Here is a 21,295-nt window from a genome sequence, read left to right as displayed (position 1 = left end):
AGCTTGGTTTGTACTTTTCTTTTTTTTTTTGGAGATGGAGTCTTGCACTGTCTGTCACCCAGGCTGGAGTGCAGTGGTGCGAGCTCCGCCTCCTAGGTTCATGCCATTCTCCTGCCTCAGCCTCCTGTGTAGCTGGGACTACAGGCGCCCGTCACCACACCTGGCTAATTTTTTGTATTTTTAGTAGAGATGGGGTTTCACCATGTTAGCCAGGATAGTCTCGATCTCCTGACCTCGTGATCCGCCCACTTCGGCCTCCCAAAGTGCTGGGATTACAGGCGTGAGCCACTGCACCCGCCTGGTTTGTATTTTTCTATCCTTCTCCTTGCTCATACAAATATATGTGCACACAAAGGAAACAGAAGGATGTTTCTGTTAAAACATGTATTTGTTTTGTTTAACAGAAAATAGGATCATGCTCAAATTTATTTTCACATATCGCTCTGAAGTTTATTTCCTTTATTAAGATTATGATAAAAAGGATTATGATTAATATAAAGATGTATGAGACGAACAATGTCTTAAAGGACAGACAGGTAGAGAAGGAATTATAATGGAAGAAGTAAAAGAGCTTCCCAGGAAGCGGGGAAGGAAGAGGAGAGACACACAGGAAGGCCTATAGGTTGGAGAAGGAATAGCAAATGCATATATTTAACTGGTGCCAGGAGAGAGGTTTGTGTACAGTACAGGCATACCTCAGCGATACTGTGGGTTCAGTTCCAGACAACCACAATAAAGTGACTCACTTGGATTTGTTTCTCGGCGCATATAAAAGTTGTGGTTACACTATACCGTAGTCTATTTAAAGTGTGTAATAGCGTTACGTCTACAAAAACAACGTACATACATTAATTTGGTTAAGGTATGGCTAAAAATGCTAATGATCATCTGAGCCTTCAGCAAGTCATAATATTCTTGCTGGTGGAGGGTCTTGCCTCCATGTCTGATGGCTGCTGACTGATCAGGGTGGTGGTTGCTGAAGGCTGCAGTGGCTGTGGCAATTCCCTAAAATAAGACAACAATGAAGTTTGCCACATCAATTGACTCTCCCTTTCACGAAAGATTTATCTGGTGCAGGTGATGCTGTTTGATAGCATTCTGTCCACAGCAGAACTTCTTTCAATATTGGAGTCCATCCTCTCAAACCCTGCTGCTGCTTTATCAACTAAGTTTATGTAATATTCAAAATCTTTTGTTGCCATTTCAACAACGTTCACAGAATCCTCACCAGTAGTTTCCATTTCAAGAAACCACTTTCTTTGCTCATCCATAAGAAGCAATTCCTCATCTGTTCAAAATTTATCATGAGATTGCAGCAATTCAGTCACATCTTCAGGCTCCACTCCTAATTGTAGTTCTCTTGTTATTTCTACCCCATCTACAGTGACTTCCCTCACTGAAGTCTTGAACCCCTCAAAGTCACCCATGACAGTTACCATCCACTTCTTCCAAACTTCTGTTAATATGGATATTTTTACTTCCTCCCATGAATCACGAATATTCTTAATAACACCGAGAATGCTGGATCCTTTTCAGAGGTTTTCAGTTTACTTTGCCCAGATCCATCGGAGGAGTCACTATCTATGGCAGCTATAGCCTTTTGAAATATATTTCTTAAATAGTAGGACTTGAAAGTTGAAATCACTCCTTGATCCATGGGCTATAGAATGGATGTTGTGTTAGCAGGCATGAAAATAACATTCAACTCCTGAACATCTCAAGCTCTACAGAAGCTCTCCATCAGAGCTCTTAGGTGACCAGGTGCACTGTCAATGAGCAGTAATGTTTTGAAAAGAATCTTTCTTTTTGAGGAGTAGGTCTCAAAAGTGGGCTTAAAATGCTCAGTAAATCATACTGTTAACAGATGTGCTACTATCCAGGCTTTGTTGTTCCATTTATAGAGCTCAGGCAGAGTAGACTTAGCATAATTCTTTTTTGAGATGGAGTCTCACTCTGTTACCCAGGCTGGAGTGCAGTGGTGTGATCTCGGCTCACTGCAATCTCTGCCTCCTGGGTATAAGTGATTCTCCTGCCTCAGCCTCCTGAGTAGCTGGGATTACAGATGCGCGCCACAACGCCTGGCTATTTTTTTTTTTTTTTTTTGAGACAGAGTCTTGCATTGTTGCCCGGGCTGGAGTGCAATGGTGCGATCTCGGCTTACTGCAATCTCCACCTCCTGGGTTCAAGCAACTGTCCTGCCTCAGCCTCCCGAGTAGCTGGGACTACAGTTGCGCACCACCATGCCTGGCTAATTTTTGTATTTTTAGTAGAGACGGGGTTTTACTATGATGGCCAGGCTGGTCTCGAACTCCTGACCTCGTGATCTGCCTGCCTCAGCCTCCCAAAGTGCTGAGTTACAGGTGTGAGCCATCACGCCTGGCCTAATTCTTCTTCTTTTTTTTTTTTTTTTGTAGTTTTAGTAGAGACGGGGTTTCACCATGTTGGCCAGGCTGGTCTCGAACTCCTGGCCTCAAGTGATTTGCTCACCTCGGCCTCCCAAAGTGCTGGGATTACAGGCATGAGCCACCATGCCAGGCCTATTTAGCATAATCCTTAAAGGCACTAGGATTTTTGGAATGTAAATGAGCATTGGCTTCAACTTCAAGTCACCAGCTGCATTAGCTCCTAACAAGAGAGTCAGCCTGTCCTTTGACGATTTGAAGCCAGGAATCAACTTCTCTCTAGCTACGAAAGTCCGAGATGGCATCTTCTTCCGAAAAAAGGCTATTTCATCTACCTTGAAAATCCACTGTTTAGTGTAGCCACCTTCATCAATGATCTTAGCTAGATCTTCTGGGTAACTTGCTGCAACTTCTACATCAGCGCTTGCTGCTTCACCTTGCACTTTTTTTTTTTTAATAGTATTTATTGATCATTCTTGGGTGTTTCTCGGAGAGGGGGATTTGGCAGGGTCATAAGACAATAGTGGAGGGAAGGTCAGCAGATAAACATGTGAACAAGGGTCTCTGGTTTTCCTAGGCAGAGGACCCTGCAGCCTTCCGCAGTGTTTGTCTCCCTGGGTACTTGAGATTAGGGAGTGGTGATGACTCTTAAAGAGCATGCTGCCTTCAAGCATCTGTTTAACAAAGCACATCTTGCACCGCCCTTAATCCATTTAACCCTGAGTGGACACAGCACATGTTTCAGAGAGCACGGGGTTGGGGGTAAGGTTATAGATTAACAGCAACCCAAGGCAGAAGAATTTTTCTTAGTACAGAACAAAATGGAGTCTCCCATGTCTACCTCTTTCCACACAGACACAGTAACAATCTGATCTCTCTTTCTTTTCCCCACATTTCCCCCTTTTCTATTCGACAAAATCGCCATCGTCATCATGGCCCGTTCTCAATGAGCTATTGGGTACTCCTCCCAGACGGGGTGGCGGCCTAGCAGAGGGGCTCCTCACTTCCCAGACAGGGTGGCCGGGCAGAGGCGCCCCCCACCTCCCTCCCGGACGGGGCGGCTGGCCGGGCAGGGGCTGCCCCCTACCTGCCGGACGGGGCGGCTGCCGGGCGGAGACGCTCCTCAATTCCCAGACGGGGCAGCTGCCAGGCGGAGGGGCTCCTCACTTCTCAGACGGGGCGGCCGAGCAAAGACGCTCACCTCCCAGACGGGGTGGCGGTCGGGCAGAGACACTCCTCAGTTCCCAGACGGGGTCGCGGCCAGACAGAGGCGCTCCTCACATCCCAGACGGGGCGGTGGGGCAGAGGCGCTCCCCACATCTCAGACGATGGGCGGCCGGGCAGAGACGCTCCTCACTTCCTAGACGGGATGGCGGCCGGGAAGAGGCGCTCCTCACTTCCCAGACTGGGCGGCCGGGCAGAGGGGCTCCTCACATCTCAGACGATGGACGGCCAGGCAGAGACGCTCCTCACTTCCCAGACGGGGTGGCGGCCGGGCAGAGGCTGCAATCTCGGCACTTTGGGAGGCCAAGGCAGGCGGCTGGGAGGTGGAGGTTGTAGCGAGCTGAGATCACGCCACTGCACTCCAGCCTGGGCAAGATTGAGCACTGAGTGAGCGAGACTCCGTCTGCAATCCTGGCACCTCGGGAGGCCGAGGCGGGCAGATCACTCGCGGTCAGGAGCTGGAGACCAGCCCGGCTAACACAGCAAAACCCCGTCTCCACCAAAAAATACAAGAACCAGTCAGGCGTGGTGGCGTGCGCCTGCAATCCCAGGCACTCGGCAGGCTGAGGCAGGAGAATCAGGCAGGGAGGTTGCAGTGAGCCGAGATGGCGGCAGTACAATCCAGCCTGGGCTCAGCATCAGAGGGAGACCGTGGAAAGGGGAGACAGAGAGGGAGAGGGGGAGAGGGGGAGAGGGGGAGAGGGAGAGAGGGAGAGAGGGAGAGAGGGAGAGAGGGAGAGAGGGAGAGAGGGAGAGAGGGAGAGGGAGAGCCACCTTGCACTTTTATGTTATGGAGATGGCTTTTTTCCCTTTAAACGTCATGAACCAATCTCTCAGCCTTCATAAAACTGAAGACAGGGCCTTTCTCTGGAGTAGGCTTTAGATTAAGGTAACATTGTGGCTGGTTTGATCTTCTATCCAGAGCACTACAATCTTCTCCATATCAGCATAAGTGAAACTTACGTCTGTTTCTATTTTTCAGGTGTTCACTGGAGTAGCACTTTGAATTTCCTTCAAGAACTTTCCCTATGGATTCACAACCTGTCTATTTGGTGCAAGAGGCCCAGCTTTCCGCCTGCCTCCGCTTTTGACATTCCTTCTTCACTAAGCTTAATCATTTCTAGGTGTAGATTTAAAGTGACAGATGTGCGGCCAGGCGCGGTGGCTCACGTCTACAATCCCAGCACTGTGGGAGGCCAAGGTGGGTGGATCATGAGGTCAGGAGTTCAAGACCAGCCTGGCCAAGATGGTGAAACCCCGTCTCTACTAAAAATACAAAAAAATCAGCCAGGCATGGTGGCAGGCGCCTGTAATCCCAGCTACTCGGGAGGCTGAGGCAGAGAATTGCTTGAACCCGGGAGGCGGAGGTTGCAGTGAGCCGAGATTGCGCCACTGCACTCCAGCCTGGGCGACAGAGCGAGACTCCGTCTCAAAAATAAATAAATAAATAAAGTGAGCTATGTGTGACTCTCCCTTTCAACACTTAGAGGCCATTGTAGGGTTATTAATTAGCCTAATTTCAATATTGTTGTGTTTTAGGAAATGAGGAGGCCAGGAGAGTGAGGAAATGGCTGGATGGTAGAGTAGTCAGAACACACACAATATTTATTAAGTTCGTTGTCTTATACGGGCACAGTTTGTGGTGCCCCAAAACAATTACAATATTAACATCAAAGGTAACAGATCGCATATCACCATGCAGATATGATAATAATGAAAAAGCTTGAAATACTGTAAGAATTACCAAAATGTGGCACAGAGACATGAAGTGAGCACATGCTGTTGGAAAAATGGTGCTGGTGGACTTGCTGTACACAGGGTTGCCACACACCTTCAATTTGTAAAAAACACAATATCTGCGTAGTGCAGTAAAGCAAAGTGCAATAAGATATGCCTATCATCAAACCAGAGCAGAAAAGGTCATCGGGCCACTCCATCCCCCTTAAGTACCTGCAGTCCGGGGTATAAGAGGCCACTCAGCAAAGGGTGCTCCACCTGCTTTACCACCTCAGCTCCAGCCTTCTTGGAATCGTGCTGTGTGACCACGGAGGAGAGTCTGTACACATCTAGTGTGTACTCTCTGAAGAGGAAAGGAAGAGGGGACAGCTGTAAACCTGGGCCTAGGCCTCAGTTTCCTAGGAAATCTAAAGCACATTAATTTACTTCCCTAACCTTAGTGTACCCAGGGATCTCGGTTTTAAAAATATATTTTAATCACCAACTTTCTTCTTCTTTCCCTCCCTTCTGGCAATGCATGCTTATTTAATTATGTTCTTGCTTAAGAAATTTCAGAGAGGAGGGTGAGGATTCAAAAACTACCTATTGGGTATTGTGCTGATTACCTGGGTGACAAAATTGTCTGTACACCAAACTCCTGTGACATGTAATTTACTCATGTAACAAACCTGCACATGCACCCCTTGAATCTAAAATAAAAGTTGGAAAAAAAGAAATCACAGAAGCTAATCTTGAAACAAACTAGGCATGGAGCCCAGACTGCAGAATCCTCCTGCTCAGAGGGAGTCTGGAACGATTAGTCCATCACCATCAGTCTTAAGTCAAGATAACACCAACCATACCTCCTGACAGGCAATTATGCAAGACAGCCATCAGAACAAAGACACACAGACCCTGCATTCTCACCACTCCTGCATGTCTCCCACACCAAGTCTCCCTTTAAAAACACTATGGTAACATTTATAATTTAAGATAGTACTTTAGAACACTAGTTCACCATCTTCTCGGTTTGTTGGCTTTCTGATTAAACCTGCTTTTCCTCCTACCAACCCGTGTCTCTTGTGTCTGGCTTTCAAGTGGCCGGGCAGCCAAACCTGGGTCCAGTTACATTAGGACATTCAAACAGAGCACTGCCTGGTAGCTTCTAAAATGTGATAGACCTATCTTCTCATCTAAAATATTACTTTATTTTTATGTTTTTCCTTTTTTTTTTTTTTGAGACAGGGTCTCACTCTGTCGCCTGGGCTGGAACACAGTGGTGTGATCACAGCTCATTGCAGCCTCAATCTCCCTGGGCTCAGGTGATCCTCCCACCTCAACCTCCAAAGGAACTAGAACTATAGGCATGTGCCACCACACCTGGCTAATTTTTCTATTTTTTGTAGAGACGTGGTTTCCCCCCATTGCCCAGGCTGGTCTGGAACTGCTGGGCTCAAGCAATCTGCCCACCCCAGCCTGCCAAAGTGCTGGGAAAACAAGCCACAGTAGCGGGCTTGTTTTTCTTTTTAAAAGAGGGCTTCAATTAGTATTTTTCTTCACTTCTGGAAAATGTTCTGCCATTATCTCTTGAAACACTGCTTCTCTGCCACTCTCCTTCAGTCTCTTCATTTGGAATGCCTTTTCAACTGATATCAAAATTTCCCAATCTATTTCCATGTTTTTTTGTTTTTGAGACAGGATCTTGCTCTGTTGCCCAGGTTGCAGTATAATGGCACAATCATAGTCACTGCAGCTTTGATCTCAGCTCAAGTGATCCTCCCACCTCAGCCTCTCAAGTAGCTGGGATTACAGGTGCATGCCATGATGCCTAGCTAATTTTTTTGATTTTTAGTAGAGATGAGGTCTCGCTACGCCCACTCTGGTCTCGAATTCCTGAGCTCAAGTGATTCTCCTGCCTTGGCCTCCCAAAGTGCTGGGATTACAGGCATGAGCCACTGCATCCAGCAACCCCCACTCCCCCACCATTTTTTTTTTTTTTGAAACAGAGTCTCGCTCTGTTGCCCACGCTGGAGTGCAGTGGTGCGATCTCGGCTCACCACAACCTCTGCCCCGTGGGTTCAAGCGATTATCCTGCCTCAGCCTCCTGAGTACTGGGATTACAGGCGTGCACCACCACACCTGGCTAATTTTTGTATTTTTAGTAGAGATGGGGTTTCACCATGTTGGCCAGGCTGGTCTTGAACTCCTGACCTCAGCCTCCCAAAGTGCTGAGATTACAGGCGTGAGCCACCATGCCTGGCCCTAAAGTCATTTTTGTATATAGAAAAGTATCAAGTGACTTTGAAGCAAGATAACTTTATTTATCCCACCTTCCCATATCCCAAATTCTCTTAAGTTCTTGGAGAATAAAAACCATGCCTGTGTTCTTCACAGGTATAACCCCAGTGCCTAGACTAGTGTCTTGCACATAGCAAGAATTCAATATATATTTGCAAGACTCACTCCCTCACCTTATTCAGGTTTCTGCCTAATGTCATTTTAGTAGAGAGGGCTTCCCTAACCATCTCATTCAAATTGAAGCCCCCCGCTTCCTGAAAACTTTCTCTACCCTGGCCTGCCTGCTTTGTTTCAGCTATCGCCATCTGATACACATATAACTCATTATTTACTGTCTGTATTTCCTTGCTGGAATGTAAGCCCCATTAAGATAGGGACTTTTGTTTTGGCTTACTTTTGCATATCCAGTGTCTAGAACAGTGCTTATCATATACCAGGGGTTCCATAAAGATCTGTAGATTAAGTGTAAAAATGAATAAAATTTCAGGTACTCTACGAAGGCTGTAGATTCAAAGATGTTCATATGCTTTATTTATTCATTTCTTTTTCTTTCTTTTCTTTTTTTTTTGAGATGGAGTCTCACTCTGTTGCCCAGGCTGGAGTGCAGTGGTATGATCTCCACTCACTGCAACCTCCACCTCCCGGGTTCAAGTGATTCTCATGCCTCAACCTCCCGAGTAGCTGTGATTACAGGTGTATGCCACCATGCCCAGGTAAATTTTTGTATTTTTAGTAGAGATGGGGTTTCGCCATGTTGGCTAGACTGGTCTCAAACGCCTGGCCTCAAGTGATGTGCCCACCTCAGCCTTCCAAAGCATTGGGATTACAGGTGTGAGCCACCATGCCTGGCCCCATTTTTCTTTCTTTTCTTTTTTTTTAGAGATGAGGACTTGCCATGTTGGCCAGGGTAGTCTTGAACTCTTGGCCTCAAGCAATTCTTCCAGCTTGGCCTCCCAAAGTGCTCAGATTACAGATGTGAGCCACCCTGCCCAGCCTATATGCTTTATTTAAAGCCCTAATTGTATCAACAGTGAGGAATGGTAAAGAAAATTATATTAGATGCAGTAAAAAGAGAAAGTTACTAGTAAGCAAGAGATCTGGGTTCACATCCTGACTCATCTACTTACTAGATGTATAAACTCAGGAAAGTTAAATCTGAATTAATTTCCTTAGCAAAATAATGCTTACTTTAAAAAGTTGTTCTAAGGGTTTAAATGCAAAAGTGACTAATAGAGCGCTATGTACTTATAAATGCATATCTGAGGTTAAGAAAGAGTAAGTTAGGCTGGGCGCAGTGGCTTATGCCTGTAATCCCAGCACTTTGGGAGACAGAGGTGGGCGGATCACCTGAGCTCAGGAGTTAGAGGTCAGCCTGGGTAACATGGTGAAACCCTGTCTCTACTAAAAATACAAAAATTAGCCGGGTGTGGTGGCACATGCCTGTAATCCCAGGTACTCAGGAGGCTGAGGGAGGAGAATCTCTTGAACCCAGGAGGCAGAGGTTGCAGTGAGTCAAGATCGCGCCATTGCACTCCAGCCTGGGCAACAAGAGCGAAACTCCATCTCAAAAAAAAAAAAAAAGAGTAAGTTAAACATTAGGACATGAAATATCTATGCTAACATTCCAAATATGAACAAAACTCACAAAGATAAAAAGCAATAACAATTGTTGGGGCGGTGAGAAATAAGTGAAATATTTTTCTTTCACATTTCTCTTATTATTATTTGCTGAGGCTGGAAGAGAAAGGGAGGCTGAATTGTTCACCATCACTCTCCCATATGCTGTGAGTTCTGCAAGACCAAGGACTTTGTTTTGGTTACGTTTATATTTCCAGCAAATAGGACAGTATTAAGGCATTTACTAGTCAGTACACTTCTGATGGATGAATTACAAGGACAATGAGGTTTTAATGGACAAAGTTTTAAATGGTTCTTAATAGGTCACGCCAGACAGCTTCTAATCTAAATGTAAAGAATGCCTGGACTCCACAGGCCTGTAATTAGCTAGAAGCACCAGAGCCACAAGGAGGGTGGATGATCAAGCACTTACTTGCTGAGCTGGTAATCAGTGCCTTTGATGAACTTGAGCTTCTCCAAGGGCACACCAATGCTCTCCAGCATTGCTTTGATCACATTCTCATAGTAACTGACTCGGAGTTCTAGAAGTTCCCATGGGGCTTTCATGTTATCCAGGTATGCGTGGAGGTCCGCAAACAGAATTGTTACCTGGACAAGAGATAAGGGGCCACCAAAATGTGAATTTGTCCAATTACCTCCAACCTATCTCCTCCAGCCCCACCCTGTCTTTGTTAAGTCTCTCTTGGGTCTCCCTTGGGTCATTCCCCAAGGGCTTATAGCATTAGTTCTTACCTCACACCCTGCCTTCAAGAAGTCTGCAATCTTTGACATGGGCACAAAGTAAGCCACATGTGGTTTGCCCGTGGTTGCCGTTCCCCAGTAAATTTTAAGTTCCCGCTCCTTCAGTATCTCCTTCAGCTTCTCTTCCCCCAGAACCTCCTATTGTGGAAGCAGAAGAGTTAGTTTAATGTCGGTGCCTCACCTTGCTCATCCTTTACCATGTGACAAGGAAAACAACAGCATGTGTCAGTGGAGATCCAGGCTCAGAGCCATCAAGGAGGTCCAGCCATGTGTTCTCAGTGCAGATGTGATACCCTACCTTGTTTTAACCTGAATTGACTCTCCCTTAGCTGAGAGAGCCAGACAAACTCCATTTTTGCTCCTTCACTTGTAGCCCCTTGCAGCCTCTTACCCACCCCCCTTCCTCAAGGACTTAACTTGTGCAAGCTGACTCCCAGCACATCAAAGAACGCAAATAACTGATAAGATACTGTGGCAAGCTATAGCCACAGTTCCCAGGAATTTGCCCGGTTCATAGTACCCTAAGCCCCCGCATTTGTGTCTGGTTGATGGTACCCAAAGCCTCCGCGTCTATCACCTTGTGATGGATTTAAAGCCCCTGCACCCGGAACTGTTTGTTTTCCCATAACCATTTGTCTTTCTAACTTTTTTGCCTGTTTTACTTCTGTAAGATTGCTTCAGCTAGGCTCCTCCTCCCCTTTCTAAACCAAAGTATAAAAGAAAATCTAGCACCTTCTTCGGGGCGGAGAGAATTTTGAGCACTAGCCATCTCTCGGTCGCTGGCTAATAAAGGACTCCTGAATTCGTCTCAGACTGTGGCGTTTCTCTATAACTCGCTCGGTTACAACGCGGAGAGCCAATATAAAGTTGGTGCTGCTGCTAGTATCACCCCCGATGTTGGGGGGTGGGGACATGCCCCTAACTGCATCTTTGCCTGCAGCAGCTACCCGTAAACCAAAACTAAACTTTAAGCCCCCCAACTGTTGGAATGGACCCCACATTTTGGCCAACAGGATCCCAAAGAAACTTAAAAAACTAGTTCAGGCCAAGGCAGGAAGGAAGGGTCTGACATGCCTCATTATACCCTTCTCCCTTTGGAGTATATTTATTCATTTATTTTTTTGAGACAAGGTCTTGCTATGCTGCCCTGGCAGGAGTCCGGTTGTGCAAACACAGCTCACTGCAGCCTCGACCTCCAGGCTCAACAATCCTCCCACTTCAGCCTTCCTAGTAGCTTGGGGCTACCAGCACATGTATGCCTGGCTAGTTTTTTTGGTTTAGTAGAGAAGTCTCACTATGTTGCCCGGGCTGGTCTCGAACTCTTGGCCTCAAGTGATCCTCTGGCCTTAGTCTCCCAAAGTGCTGGGATTATAGGCGTGAGCCACCCCACCTGGTAATCCTCCGGAGTTTAGACACAACTGACCAGCATGAACATTAAAACACAGATAGTAAGACTGACAAAACAAACTCTCTGTAGCAATAAGGTACCAAATTCCAAACTGATTCTGGTATAGCACCATATGACAGATAGCAGGCCCTAAAGGAAATCAAAGTATTTTACCCCAAAAGATATTTCTTTGACATATTTTGAAATGGCCCTGCAAAACTGTCTCTTGTGGGGGGAAATTTGCATTCTGTAGAGAAATCTCTTCCCCACACTAAGTCTTTTCTGGAAAGTCTGACACCTTTTAAGGTCAGATAACAGAGATTCACCATCAATTCTCTCTGAAGCCAGCTACCTGGAGGCTTCATCTACATGACAAGAACCTTAGCTTCAGCTGGGTGCAGCACCTCACGCCTGTAATCCCAGCACTTTGGGAGGCCAAGGCGGGCAGATCATCAGATCAGGGGTCGAGACCAGCCTGGCCAACATGGTGAAACCGTCTCTACTAAAAATACAAAAATTAGCAGGGCATGGTGGCAGGCGCCTGTAATCCCAGCTACTCGGGAGGCTGAGGCAGGAGAATCGCTTGAACCTGGAAGGTGGAGGTTGCAGTGAGCCAATATTGCACCATTGCACTCCAGCCTGGGCAACAAGAAGGACACTCTGTCTCCAAAAAAAAAAAAAAACAAAAAACAACCTTGGCTTCCACAACCTCCTTATCTTAACTCAAGCTGACTTCCAATTCTTCAGGCAGAGTTTAACTCTTTCAATCAATTGCCAATCAGGAAATCTTTGAATCCACCTAGAACCTAGAACCCCCACCCCCTTTCTGGGCAAACCAATGTATACCTTACTTGTATTGATTTACGTTTTTGCCTGTAACTTCTGTCTCCCTAAAATGTATAAAACGAAGCTGTAACCCAACCACCTTGGACGCATGTTCTCAGAACTTCCTGAGGCTGTGTCAGGTGCCATGGTCTTTAACCTTAGCAAAATAAACCTCTAAATTAATTGAGACTTGTCTCAGATACTTTTTGTTTTTTCAAGATGGAGTCTCACTCTGTTGCCCAGGCTGGAGCACAGTTCTGTGATCTCCGCTTACTGCAACCTCCGCCTCCAGGGTTCAAGTGATTCTCCTGCCTCAGCTTCCAGAGTAGCTGAGATTATAGGCGTGCAACACCATACTCAGCTAATTGTTTGTATTTTTAGTAGAGATGGGGTTTCACCATGTTGGTCAGGTTGGTCTCAAACTCCTGACCAAATGATCCACCTGCCTCAACCTCCCAAAGGGCTGGGATTATAGGTGTGGGCCACCACACCTGGCCTCGGATACTTTTTGGTTTACATGCCTCTAACTCACTCTCCTTCCTTTCATAGCCAATTTCTTGTAACAGTTGTCTCTTCTTTTGGTCTCCATTTCCTAATCTCCCATTCCAATTTTAATTCCATACTACATCATACTACTAAATTCCATATCGCATCACACATAATCTTGCTAAGATCACAGAAGACCTTCACGTTGCTAAATTCAATGAGTATTTTTTAGTCCTCACTCCCTCCCAGAAGCATTCTCCTCTTTTGGTCTCCTTTATTTTATTCTCTTAGTGTTCCTCGTCTCTGCCTGCTTAGCTTTCTTTGCAACTGTTCTTATTTTTCCTAGTCATTAAATATTAGCAATCTTAGGGGCTCTGGTCTTTTGTCTTCTTACTCTACAGTCTCCTTAACTGATCCCCTTCAGTTGCTTCAATTACTACTATGAGCCAATAACTCCCAAATCTCCTGCTTACGCCCATATACAGAACCGTGTTCTTGTTATCAACCCAATCATTCAAACTCAACGTGTTCAAAATAAAACTCATGCTCTTGACTTCTTACTTCACTCCCCAACCATCTTTTTCACTGATAGTTTCACTCCTACTACAGTAAATGGTACCATCATTTAGAGTTGTTCAAGGACTCCAAAACTGCTCTTCAACCCTCCTATTTCTCTCTGCCTCTACATCACCACCCAAATCCAGGCCCTATGAGATCACACCAGGATTACCGTAATATTCTCCTAACAGGTCTCCCAAATCTACTCTTACTCCCTCCAATCCAAGTTCTTTTTTTATTTTTTTGAGACGGAGTCTTGCTCTGTCACCCAAGCTGGAGTGCAGTGATGCAATCTTGAGTCACTGCAACCTCTGCTCCCGGGTTCAAACGATTCTCCTGCTTCAGTCTCCCAAGTAGCTGGAATTACAGGTGCCCGCCACCATGCCAGAGAAATTTTTGTATTTTTAGTAGAGATGGGGTTTCACTATGTTGGCCAGGCTGGTCTTGAACTCCCAACCTCAAGTGATCTGCCTGTGTGGGCCTCTCAAAGTGTTGGGATTACCGGCATGAGCCACTGCGCTTGGCCCCTCCAATCCATGTTCTAAAAGGTAGCCAGAGACAGTCTTTAAAACTCAAAAACTTCTTTAAAACTCATTTTCCTTTTTACAAACCTTTAATGATTTCTTTTTGTGCTATGACAGTATTGGAAAAATTCTAACAGGCCAGTATACCCCGATAAGAGGTTGTAGTGTTTCCTCAAGTTACGGTTTTGGGAGGCTGTCAGAAACCATGATAGACTGCTGGTTTGAATCATGTTTTACCAGGACTTGTTAAACTCCTGTGCTCCAAGTCTTTTGGCAGCTGATCCCGCATGCTCAAGAGCACCCCTGACTACGTGGACACTTGGAGGGTTCTCACCATCCAAGAAGATGTCACATTACTTAGCCTTTAAAACCTGAGTGAGGCCGGGCACTGTGGCTCACTCTGTAATCCCAGCACTTTGGGACGCCGAATTTGGTGGATAACTTGAGGTCAGGAATTTGAGACCAGCCTGGCCAGCATGGTGAAACCCCATCTCTACTAAAAATACAAAAATTAGCCCGGCGTGGTGGTGCACGTCTGTAATTCCAGCTACTCAGGAGGCTGAGGCAGGAGAATCACTTGAGCCCAGGAGGCAGAGGTTGCAGTGAGCTGAGATTGTGCCATTGCACTCCAGCCTGGCCGACGAGAGAAACTCCGTTCCAGAAAAAAAAATCCCCAAAACAAAAAACCCAATTGAGTCAATTCTAATAGTTTTGTGTATTTTTAGTCTCCAACCAGCACTATTTTATGGAGAGAGAATAGGAAACAAAGAATCTAGCTAGGGGAAGCATGCAAAAACCTTTGGTTAAGACTAAGTTGTAAATGGAATAATCCAAATGTCCATCAACTGATGAACGGATAAACAAAATGTATATCCATACAACAGAGTATCATTCAACCATAAAAAGGAATGACGTTCTGCTAGGTGCAAATACTTGCATGAACTTTGAAAACATTATGCTAAGTGCAAAAAGTCAGACACAACAAACATATTGTATGATTCTAGTTACAGGAAATGCCCAGAATACGCAAATACCTGGAGACAGAGAGTAGATTAGTGTTTCTCTAAGGCTAGGAGATAGGTAGCGTCTGCTAACGGGTGCAAGTTTTATTAGATAGTGTGATGGTTGTGGCCGGGCGCCGTGGCTCACGCCTGTAATCCCAGCACTCTGGGAGGCCAAGGAGGGTGGATCACGAGGTCAGGAGATCGAGACCACCCTGGCTAACACGGTGAAACCCCGTCTCTACTAAAAATACAAAAAATTAGCCAGGCGTGGTGGCGGTCACCTGTAGTCCCAGCTGCTCGGGAGGCTGAGGCAGGAGAATGGCGTGAACCTGGGAGGCGGAGGTTGCAATGAGCCGAGATTGGGCCACTGCACTCCAGCCTGGGCGACAGAGCGAGACTCCGCCTCAAAAAAAAAAAAAAAAAAAAAAGATAGTGTGATGGTTGCACAACCTTGTGAACATACTAAAACCCACTGAATTGTGCTCTTTAAAAGGGTGAATTTTATAGTATGTGAAGTACATCTCTAAAAAGAAAAAACAGAACAGGCTGTGTGGCCCAACTGATTTATCACTACTCTTAGAAGGAAGCCCAATTTAAAATTGAACAGAATAAGGCCTGCAAGGCTCCCGTGACTTGGTCCCTGCCTACCTCTCTTAAACAAATAAATAAAATGTATACTATGTAGAAACAATAACAAAAAAAAGGCAGAGCAAGCTATGGGGCAGTTCTGGTGCCAGAGGGTTTGTTATTTAAATAAAGTGGTCGGAAATCATGCGTCCCTGATAAGGTGACAACAGTCAGAAGCCTGAAAAAGTTAAGGGGTAAGCAATATAAATATTTAAGTGCTTCCTCATATCTTTGCTCACTCCACTCCAGCTAAATTTGCCACAATTTCTGTTTCCTCCATCTGAAATGCTCTCCCTCCTTATTCTTCCATTCTTCCTCTGGTTCACTTCTACTCCTGTAGTTCTTGGTAACAATCGGAACATTTGTGGAGTGAGGGGGGGGATCCATTTCCTTCAAGGCGCAGTTTGGAGGTCACTTCCTCAGGGAAGCCTTCCCTTCTCTCTTTCCCTTTAAAGCTCCCAGTATAGCATCTTCCAGTACTTACTTGAACCGTAATGGGTCATTTTAAACGTCTGATCCCCTTCAGACAAGCTCTGGCAGGCCCTTGACGTATCCCCAGCGACTAAGCACCACGTCTGGCACTTAATAGGGGGGTGGAATGGGAGTCCTGGATTCAAAGTTTGGCTCCAACACAAGACAACTGGACGCAAGAGGTGAGCCCACTGTGATTTCTGGGGAACCCAGGGAAGGGCTGCTTGATTGACTGACCGACCAGCAGTGAGATCTACAGGCTCTCTCAGAGCTGCGCCAGCGCCGAGTCCCCGGCCCCACATACTCAGAACCCCGTAATGGGGCTCAAAATCACTGAACCTCGGGCTCCTAATCCCCAACGGCGCATTTCCAACCCCCAGGCCTGACCTGCAGGTTCCGGGTGATAAGGTGCAGTTTCTCTTCAGGGCTGGGAGCATCCCCCATGGCTCCGCTACCCCTGCTTCCCCCGCTCAGCCCGGCACCAGAGCCCCTTCCTGGGTCACCGTCGCCGCCGCGTGCCGGGAACTGTCACGCGAGTCCAGCCAGGTTGCATCAGCTGGGCTCGGCGCTCCGCTTGCTCGGCCTGGACCCCTCCGGCAGCGGCCGGAAAAAGTGAGGAGCAGCAGAGAGTCGAGCAGGTCGATGAGACGGGAAAAGGTGGAGCCAGTGGGCACGGTGGGCGGTGCGGAGGGCGGGGCTGAGGCGCCTGAGCGGGGCACAACCCTCCTAGAGGCGGGACGGTTTCCTGCCAATCACTGCTGGTTTGCCCTCCCCCTGGTTTTGGCCCGGCTGACTCGGGGTAGGGGAGGTCGGGGAGGGGGCGATAAAATGGCGCAGGGGGCGGAGTGAGCCGCAGTCGTTCGCCCAGGCTTTGGCCCGGCTTCCGGAGGTGAAGAGCGAGAGGGACGAGGGGGTCGGCGTTACCCGGCTTGGAGGGGGATGGGGGCGCCTGTTGCTTCTCCAGGGGGTTGCGCACGCCGTCCGCCCCTTGGAGGGATTGGGAGGCCCACGCCCTGCTGCGAGAAGGGCGCGTTCTAGCTCCTGAGGTGATGGCGAGGGAATGTCCCTGCCCCCCCACCTCCAAGTCGGCGGGCGACAGATGCCCCTCACCCCGCTGAGGAAAAGGGAAGCTCCCTGGTCGTCTGAGAGTCGGGGAGCGCCGTCTGCAGTCCCTGCCCAGTGGGGGTGGGGGCCGCCTCTGTCCCGGCCGGCTCGGCGGGAGGCTGTTGCTGGCGGGAAGATAGCCGCGGGCTTTTCTGCCGCGTCTCGCGGGTGGGGGCAGGAAGAGGACGACCCATTCCCCGGGGAGATCTGAGGACGGTGGTCCCCGGGAGAGGAGCGCACAGCCCGGGCCTGCTGAGGGGCGGGTTTGCCCCTACTGGGGGAGGGGCGGGGAGAAAACTCTCGCTTCTCCCGCTTTCCGCCGGGAGGCGGGAATTCGCGGTGTCCCCGGGGGAGGGAGACGCAAAGGCCCTTCCTGGAAGGCGACACCGTCCCGGGCCGTTGCATTTGTGAGAGAGAGCCAAGGCAGTATCCTCCAAAGGTTGGGCCTGGGCCACCCTTTCTCCGGCTCCTCAAGGGCTGGAGGCGGCGTCACCAGTTACTTCCAGGGCAAGAGGGAAAGCAGTTATTACCTCAGTGGGCCCTGGAAAGGTCCTAGAAGTGGTTGAATTGCCCACGGCCTGCCCTAACCTGATCTCCGGTGTTTTGTGTATTTATTAGGGACTCCAAGCTCTAGCAGACCTGCCTGAAGTGTTTTAAAGCACATTTTCTTTTTGAAAAGAAACCTGTTGCTGCAGCTTAGCGCATCTGTTCTCTGTGTCCATGTGGGAGGAGAATCCTGGCACCCTCATCTAGTGAAATGTTACCTAAAGCAAAGATTTGCAGCCCTGGGTTGTTTTTTCCGTCCTGCAGTGTTTTTAGTTACTTCGAAGGAATTTGCAAAACTGTTACAGATAATTTCAGTTCTTTTTGATTTTTTGTAAATGTTGTGCCTATTTTATAGAGTGATAAAGCCTGCTGAGTGCGTTTCGTGCTGTGTGCTTCACATGTATTGCATTTGGGAAAGGTTGGAAATCAAAGGCCAGGGGGAGGTCTTGTCCATTGGAAATAATCTCTGCTCTTGGCTGTACCTGTCAGACACTGCTTGGTAATGGTCTTGACTTTAGAGCTTGAAAGAGGATGTGGGTTTGCATCTGGTGTTGCAGTTTTAGTGGCCTCAATAAAGTAAGGCTTTGTGCTCGAAGGCAGTAGGTTTTCTGAGGTGAGATAAAAATAGAAAGGGAACCAGTTTCTGAGGTTGCAACCAGGAGGTTCGAGAACAGAGAGGGGGTGGTAAACTGAAGTGTGAAGAAGGGGGTGGACAGGTGAGAGAGATGTGGAAGGACAGAATGGGGTCACAGAAAGGATGGGGTGTAGAGGAACTAAGAAATAGAATTAGAAGATCGGAAAAATATTCTTCCCTTAAAAATAAAGGGATATGGCCAGACATGGTGGCTCACGCCTGTAATCCCAGCACTTGGGGAGGCCGAGGCCGGAGGATTGCTTGAGGCCAGGAGTTCAAGACTAGACTGGCCAACATAGCAAAACCCCATCTCTACTGTAAATACAAAAATTAGCCAAGCATGGTGGACGCCTGTAATCCCAGCTACTGGGAGGCTGTGGCACGAGAATCGCTTGAAACTGGGAGGCAGAGGTTGCAGTGAGCCCAGATCACGCCACTGCATTTCAGCCTGGGTGATTGAGTGAGACCCTGTCTCAAAAATAAAAATAAAATAAAAAAATAAAAGGGTCCCCATATTTTAAGTGGAGGTTACCCGACAAGTGCCAAGAAAGGTGGTAGATGGTAGACAGAGAAGTAAGCAAGCTTTCTTTTGACAGAGAAGTAATAAGTAAGGCTGTCTTTGGAATTTCACTGAAGAACTTCAGTTTTATATGAGGATTTCCCCCTTGCACATTCATTAAATACCAGGTTTTTTTAGTATAGAACTTTTAGGTTTAGAGTACTTTCATAAACATCCTCTTTTTTCTCATGATAGTCTGTTTGAAGTTAACAGTATTTACCCCCTTTTTAGATGCATGTTCTCATCTGTATTGAAGTTCAGAGACTTGAAGTGAATTGCTGAGGTCCAGTACCTCTATAAAGGATAGTTCAGTGAACATTAATTTGCATAATTTGCCTGATATTTCAGATATCTACCTAGTCTGGTCTTTAGTGACAATATGGTTGAGCGCTGGATTAAACTAGATAAGAGTAGAGTATATTAGATAATTTCAAGCAGGGTCTAGGGGAAATTCCCTACCAGTTTAGCACTCTTTTTTCCTACCGTTCCTATGCTTTTTTTTTTTTTTTTTTTTTTTTTGAGATGGAGTCTCGCTCTGTCACCCAGGCTGGAGTGCAGTGGTGCGATCTCAGTTCACTGCAACCTCCGCTTCCTGGGTTCCAGCGATTCTCCTGCTTCAGCCTCCCAAGTAGCTGGGATTACAGGCATGCACCACACACCTGGCTAATCTTTGTATTTTTAGTAGAGACAGGGTTTCACCATGTTGGCCAGGCTGGTCTTGAACTCCTGACCTCAGGTGATCCGCCCACCTCAGCCTCCCAAAGTGCTGGGATTACAGGAATCAGCCTCTGCGCCTGGCCCTATGCTTCTCTTAAGACTCCAGGGATCGGGGCAATGATGGTGGTGGGGTGAAATAATAACTATGGCCACCAGTTATTTGTCTCTTACGTCATGCCTCTAGTGTGCCACATTTATGTTCACGATCTCATTTAATTCTTGCCACAACCCTATCAGGTAGGTACTGTGATATATGAGGACATTTGATACTTCACAGAGTATAATCATTGTATCTTTCCCATTGACTTCATAATTTTAAGATGTTTTTATTATTTCAAGCATATAAAAAAGTATAGTGGCAGGGTATGGTGGCTCAATGCCTGTAATCCCAGTGCTTTGGAAAACCAATGCAGGAGGATTGCTTGACTCCAGGAGTTCAATACCAGCCTGGGCAACATAATGAGACTATGTCTCTACAAAAAATAAAAATAAAAAATTAGCCGTGTATGGTGGTGTGTACCTGTAGTCCCAGCAGCCCCGGGGTTCAAGGCTGCAGTGAGCTATGATCATGCCACTGTTTTCTGCCTGGGCAACAAACCTGAGACCCTGTCTCAAAAAAATAACAATAATTTAACAGTATAAAATAACATAATAATGAACATTATTATACCTAGCATACTGCTTTGTCTTAGGTTGCCATATTTGTTTCAGGTCTCTTCTTGCTATTTTTTTTTCCTTATTTATTTATCGTCATGTAGCCTAAGATGAGATATTGTTTTCTTAAGAAATAAAATGTTGGCCGGGCGCGGTGGTTCACACCTGTAATCCCAGCACTTTGGGAGGCTGAGGCGGACGGATCACGAGGTCAGGAGATCAAGACCATCCTGAATTCCGGCCTTTCTTGCATATTTTAATAATTTTGTGATATATGTATCCATACATAATACGTGGTATTGTGGCTTTTTTGTTGTTGTTTTTTGAGACTGACTCTTGCTCTGTCACCCAGGCTGGAGTGCAGTGGCGCGGTCTGGGCTCACTGCAACCTCTGCCTCCTGGGTTCAAACAGTTCCCCTGCCTCAGCCTCCCGAATAGCTGGGGTTATAGGCGTGCGCCACCAAGCCCAGCTAATTTTTGTACTTTTAGTAGAGTTGGGGTTTCACCAGGTTGGTCCAGATGGTCTCGAACTCCTGACCTCGTGATCCGCCCTCCTCGGCCTCCCAAAGTGCTAGGATTACAGGCGTGAGCCACTGCGCCTGGCCTGTTTCTTTTTTCTTTCTTTTTTTTTTTTTTGATACAGAGTTTTACTCTTGTCACCCAGGCTGGAGTGTAGTGGTGCGATCTCTGCCCACTGCAACCTCCGTCTCCTGGGTTTCAGCGAGTCTCCTGCCTCAGACTTCTGAATAGCTGGGGCTACAGGCCCGCGTCACCATGCCCAGCTAAATTTTCTTTGTAGTTTTAGTAGAAATGGGGTTCCGCCATGTTGGTCAGGCTGGTCTCGAACTCCTGGCCTCAAGTGATCCGCCCAACTTAGCCTCCCAAAGTGCTGGGATTACAGGCGTAAGCCATCTCGCGTATTGTTTTTTTAATAAAGTAATTGCAGGGGGAAAAGATCTGAAATTTTTAGATTAAAATACACATAAGACATTATCAGCCAGTCACATTGTATGGACCTTACTTGGATACTGATTATTTTTTAGCCTTAAAAAAAAATATGACATAAGATAATTGGAAATCTGAACTGTATATTTTATGATAAGGAATTGTTGTTATTTACAGATGAAATGATACAATGCCTGGGATTTGCTTCAAAACAATCTGGTAAAGGTGGGAAGTG

The 21,295-nt window shown here is 46.9% G+C and overlaps 2 protein-coding genes across 12 annotated transcripts in view; one reads left to right on the top strand and one right to left on the bottom strand.

Moving 5' to 3' along the window:
- Positions 1 to 16,575, bottom strand: part of YARS1 (tyrosyl-tRNA synthetase 1) — a 39,790-nt gene extending 23,215 nt beyond the window's left edge. Inside the window, exons 1-4 of the mRNA XM_003812532.7 lie at positions 16,289 to 16,575; positions 10,011 to 10,157; positions 9,691 to 9,866; positions 5,577 to 5,706 (exon numbers count right to left, since the gene is read on the bottom strand). Coding sequence (XP_003812580.4) covers positions 5,577 to 5,706; positions 9,691 to 9,866; positions 10,011 to 10,157; positions 16,289 to 16,345 — 510 coding nt within the window. The 5' untranslated portion in view covers positions 16,346 to 16,575. The remainder of the gene's footprint in view (positions 1 to 5,576; positions 5,707 to 9,690; positions 9,867 to 10,010; positions 10,158 to 16,288) is intronic.
- Positions 16,576 to 16,609: 34 nt separating this feature from the next.
- S100PBP (S100P binding protein) overlaps positions 16,610 to 21,295 on the top strand; it is a 41,401-nt gene continuing 36,715 nt past the window's right edge. For 4 of the 11 annotated variants that reach the window (XR_010108836.1, XR_010108835.1, XM_063593135.1 and 1 more), the window contains exon 1: positions 16,648 to 16,790. The gene's annotated coding sequence lies outside the window, so the exon portion shown is untranslated. Of the gene's footprint in view, positions 16,948 to 17,359; positions 17,445 to 17,501; positions 21,280 to 21,295 lie in introns of those variants that run through there. The other 7 variants (XM_003812533.5, XM_008964977.6, XM_063593151.1 and 4 more) reach the window with 7 other exon arrangements.

Source organism: Pan paniscus, chromosome 1 (genome assembly GCF_029289425.2).
Source record: "Pan paniscus chromosome 1, NHGRI_mPanPan1-v2.0_pri, whole genome shotgun sequence".
Lineage (NCBI taxonomy): Eukaryota > Metazoa > Chordata > Mammalia > Primates > Hominidae > Pan > Pan paniscus.
This window is presented reverse-complemented; position numbering and strand designations above follow the sequence as displayed.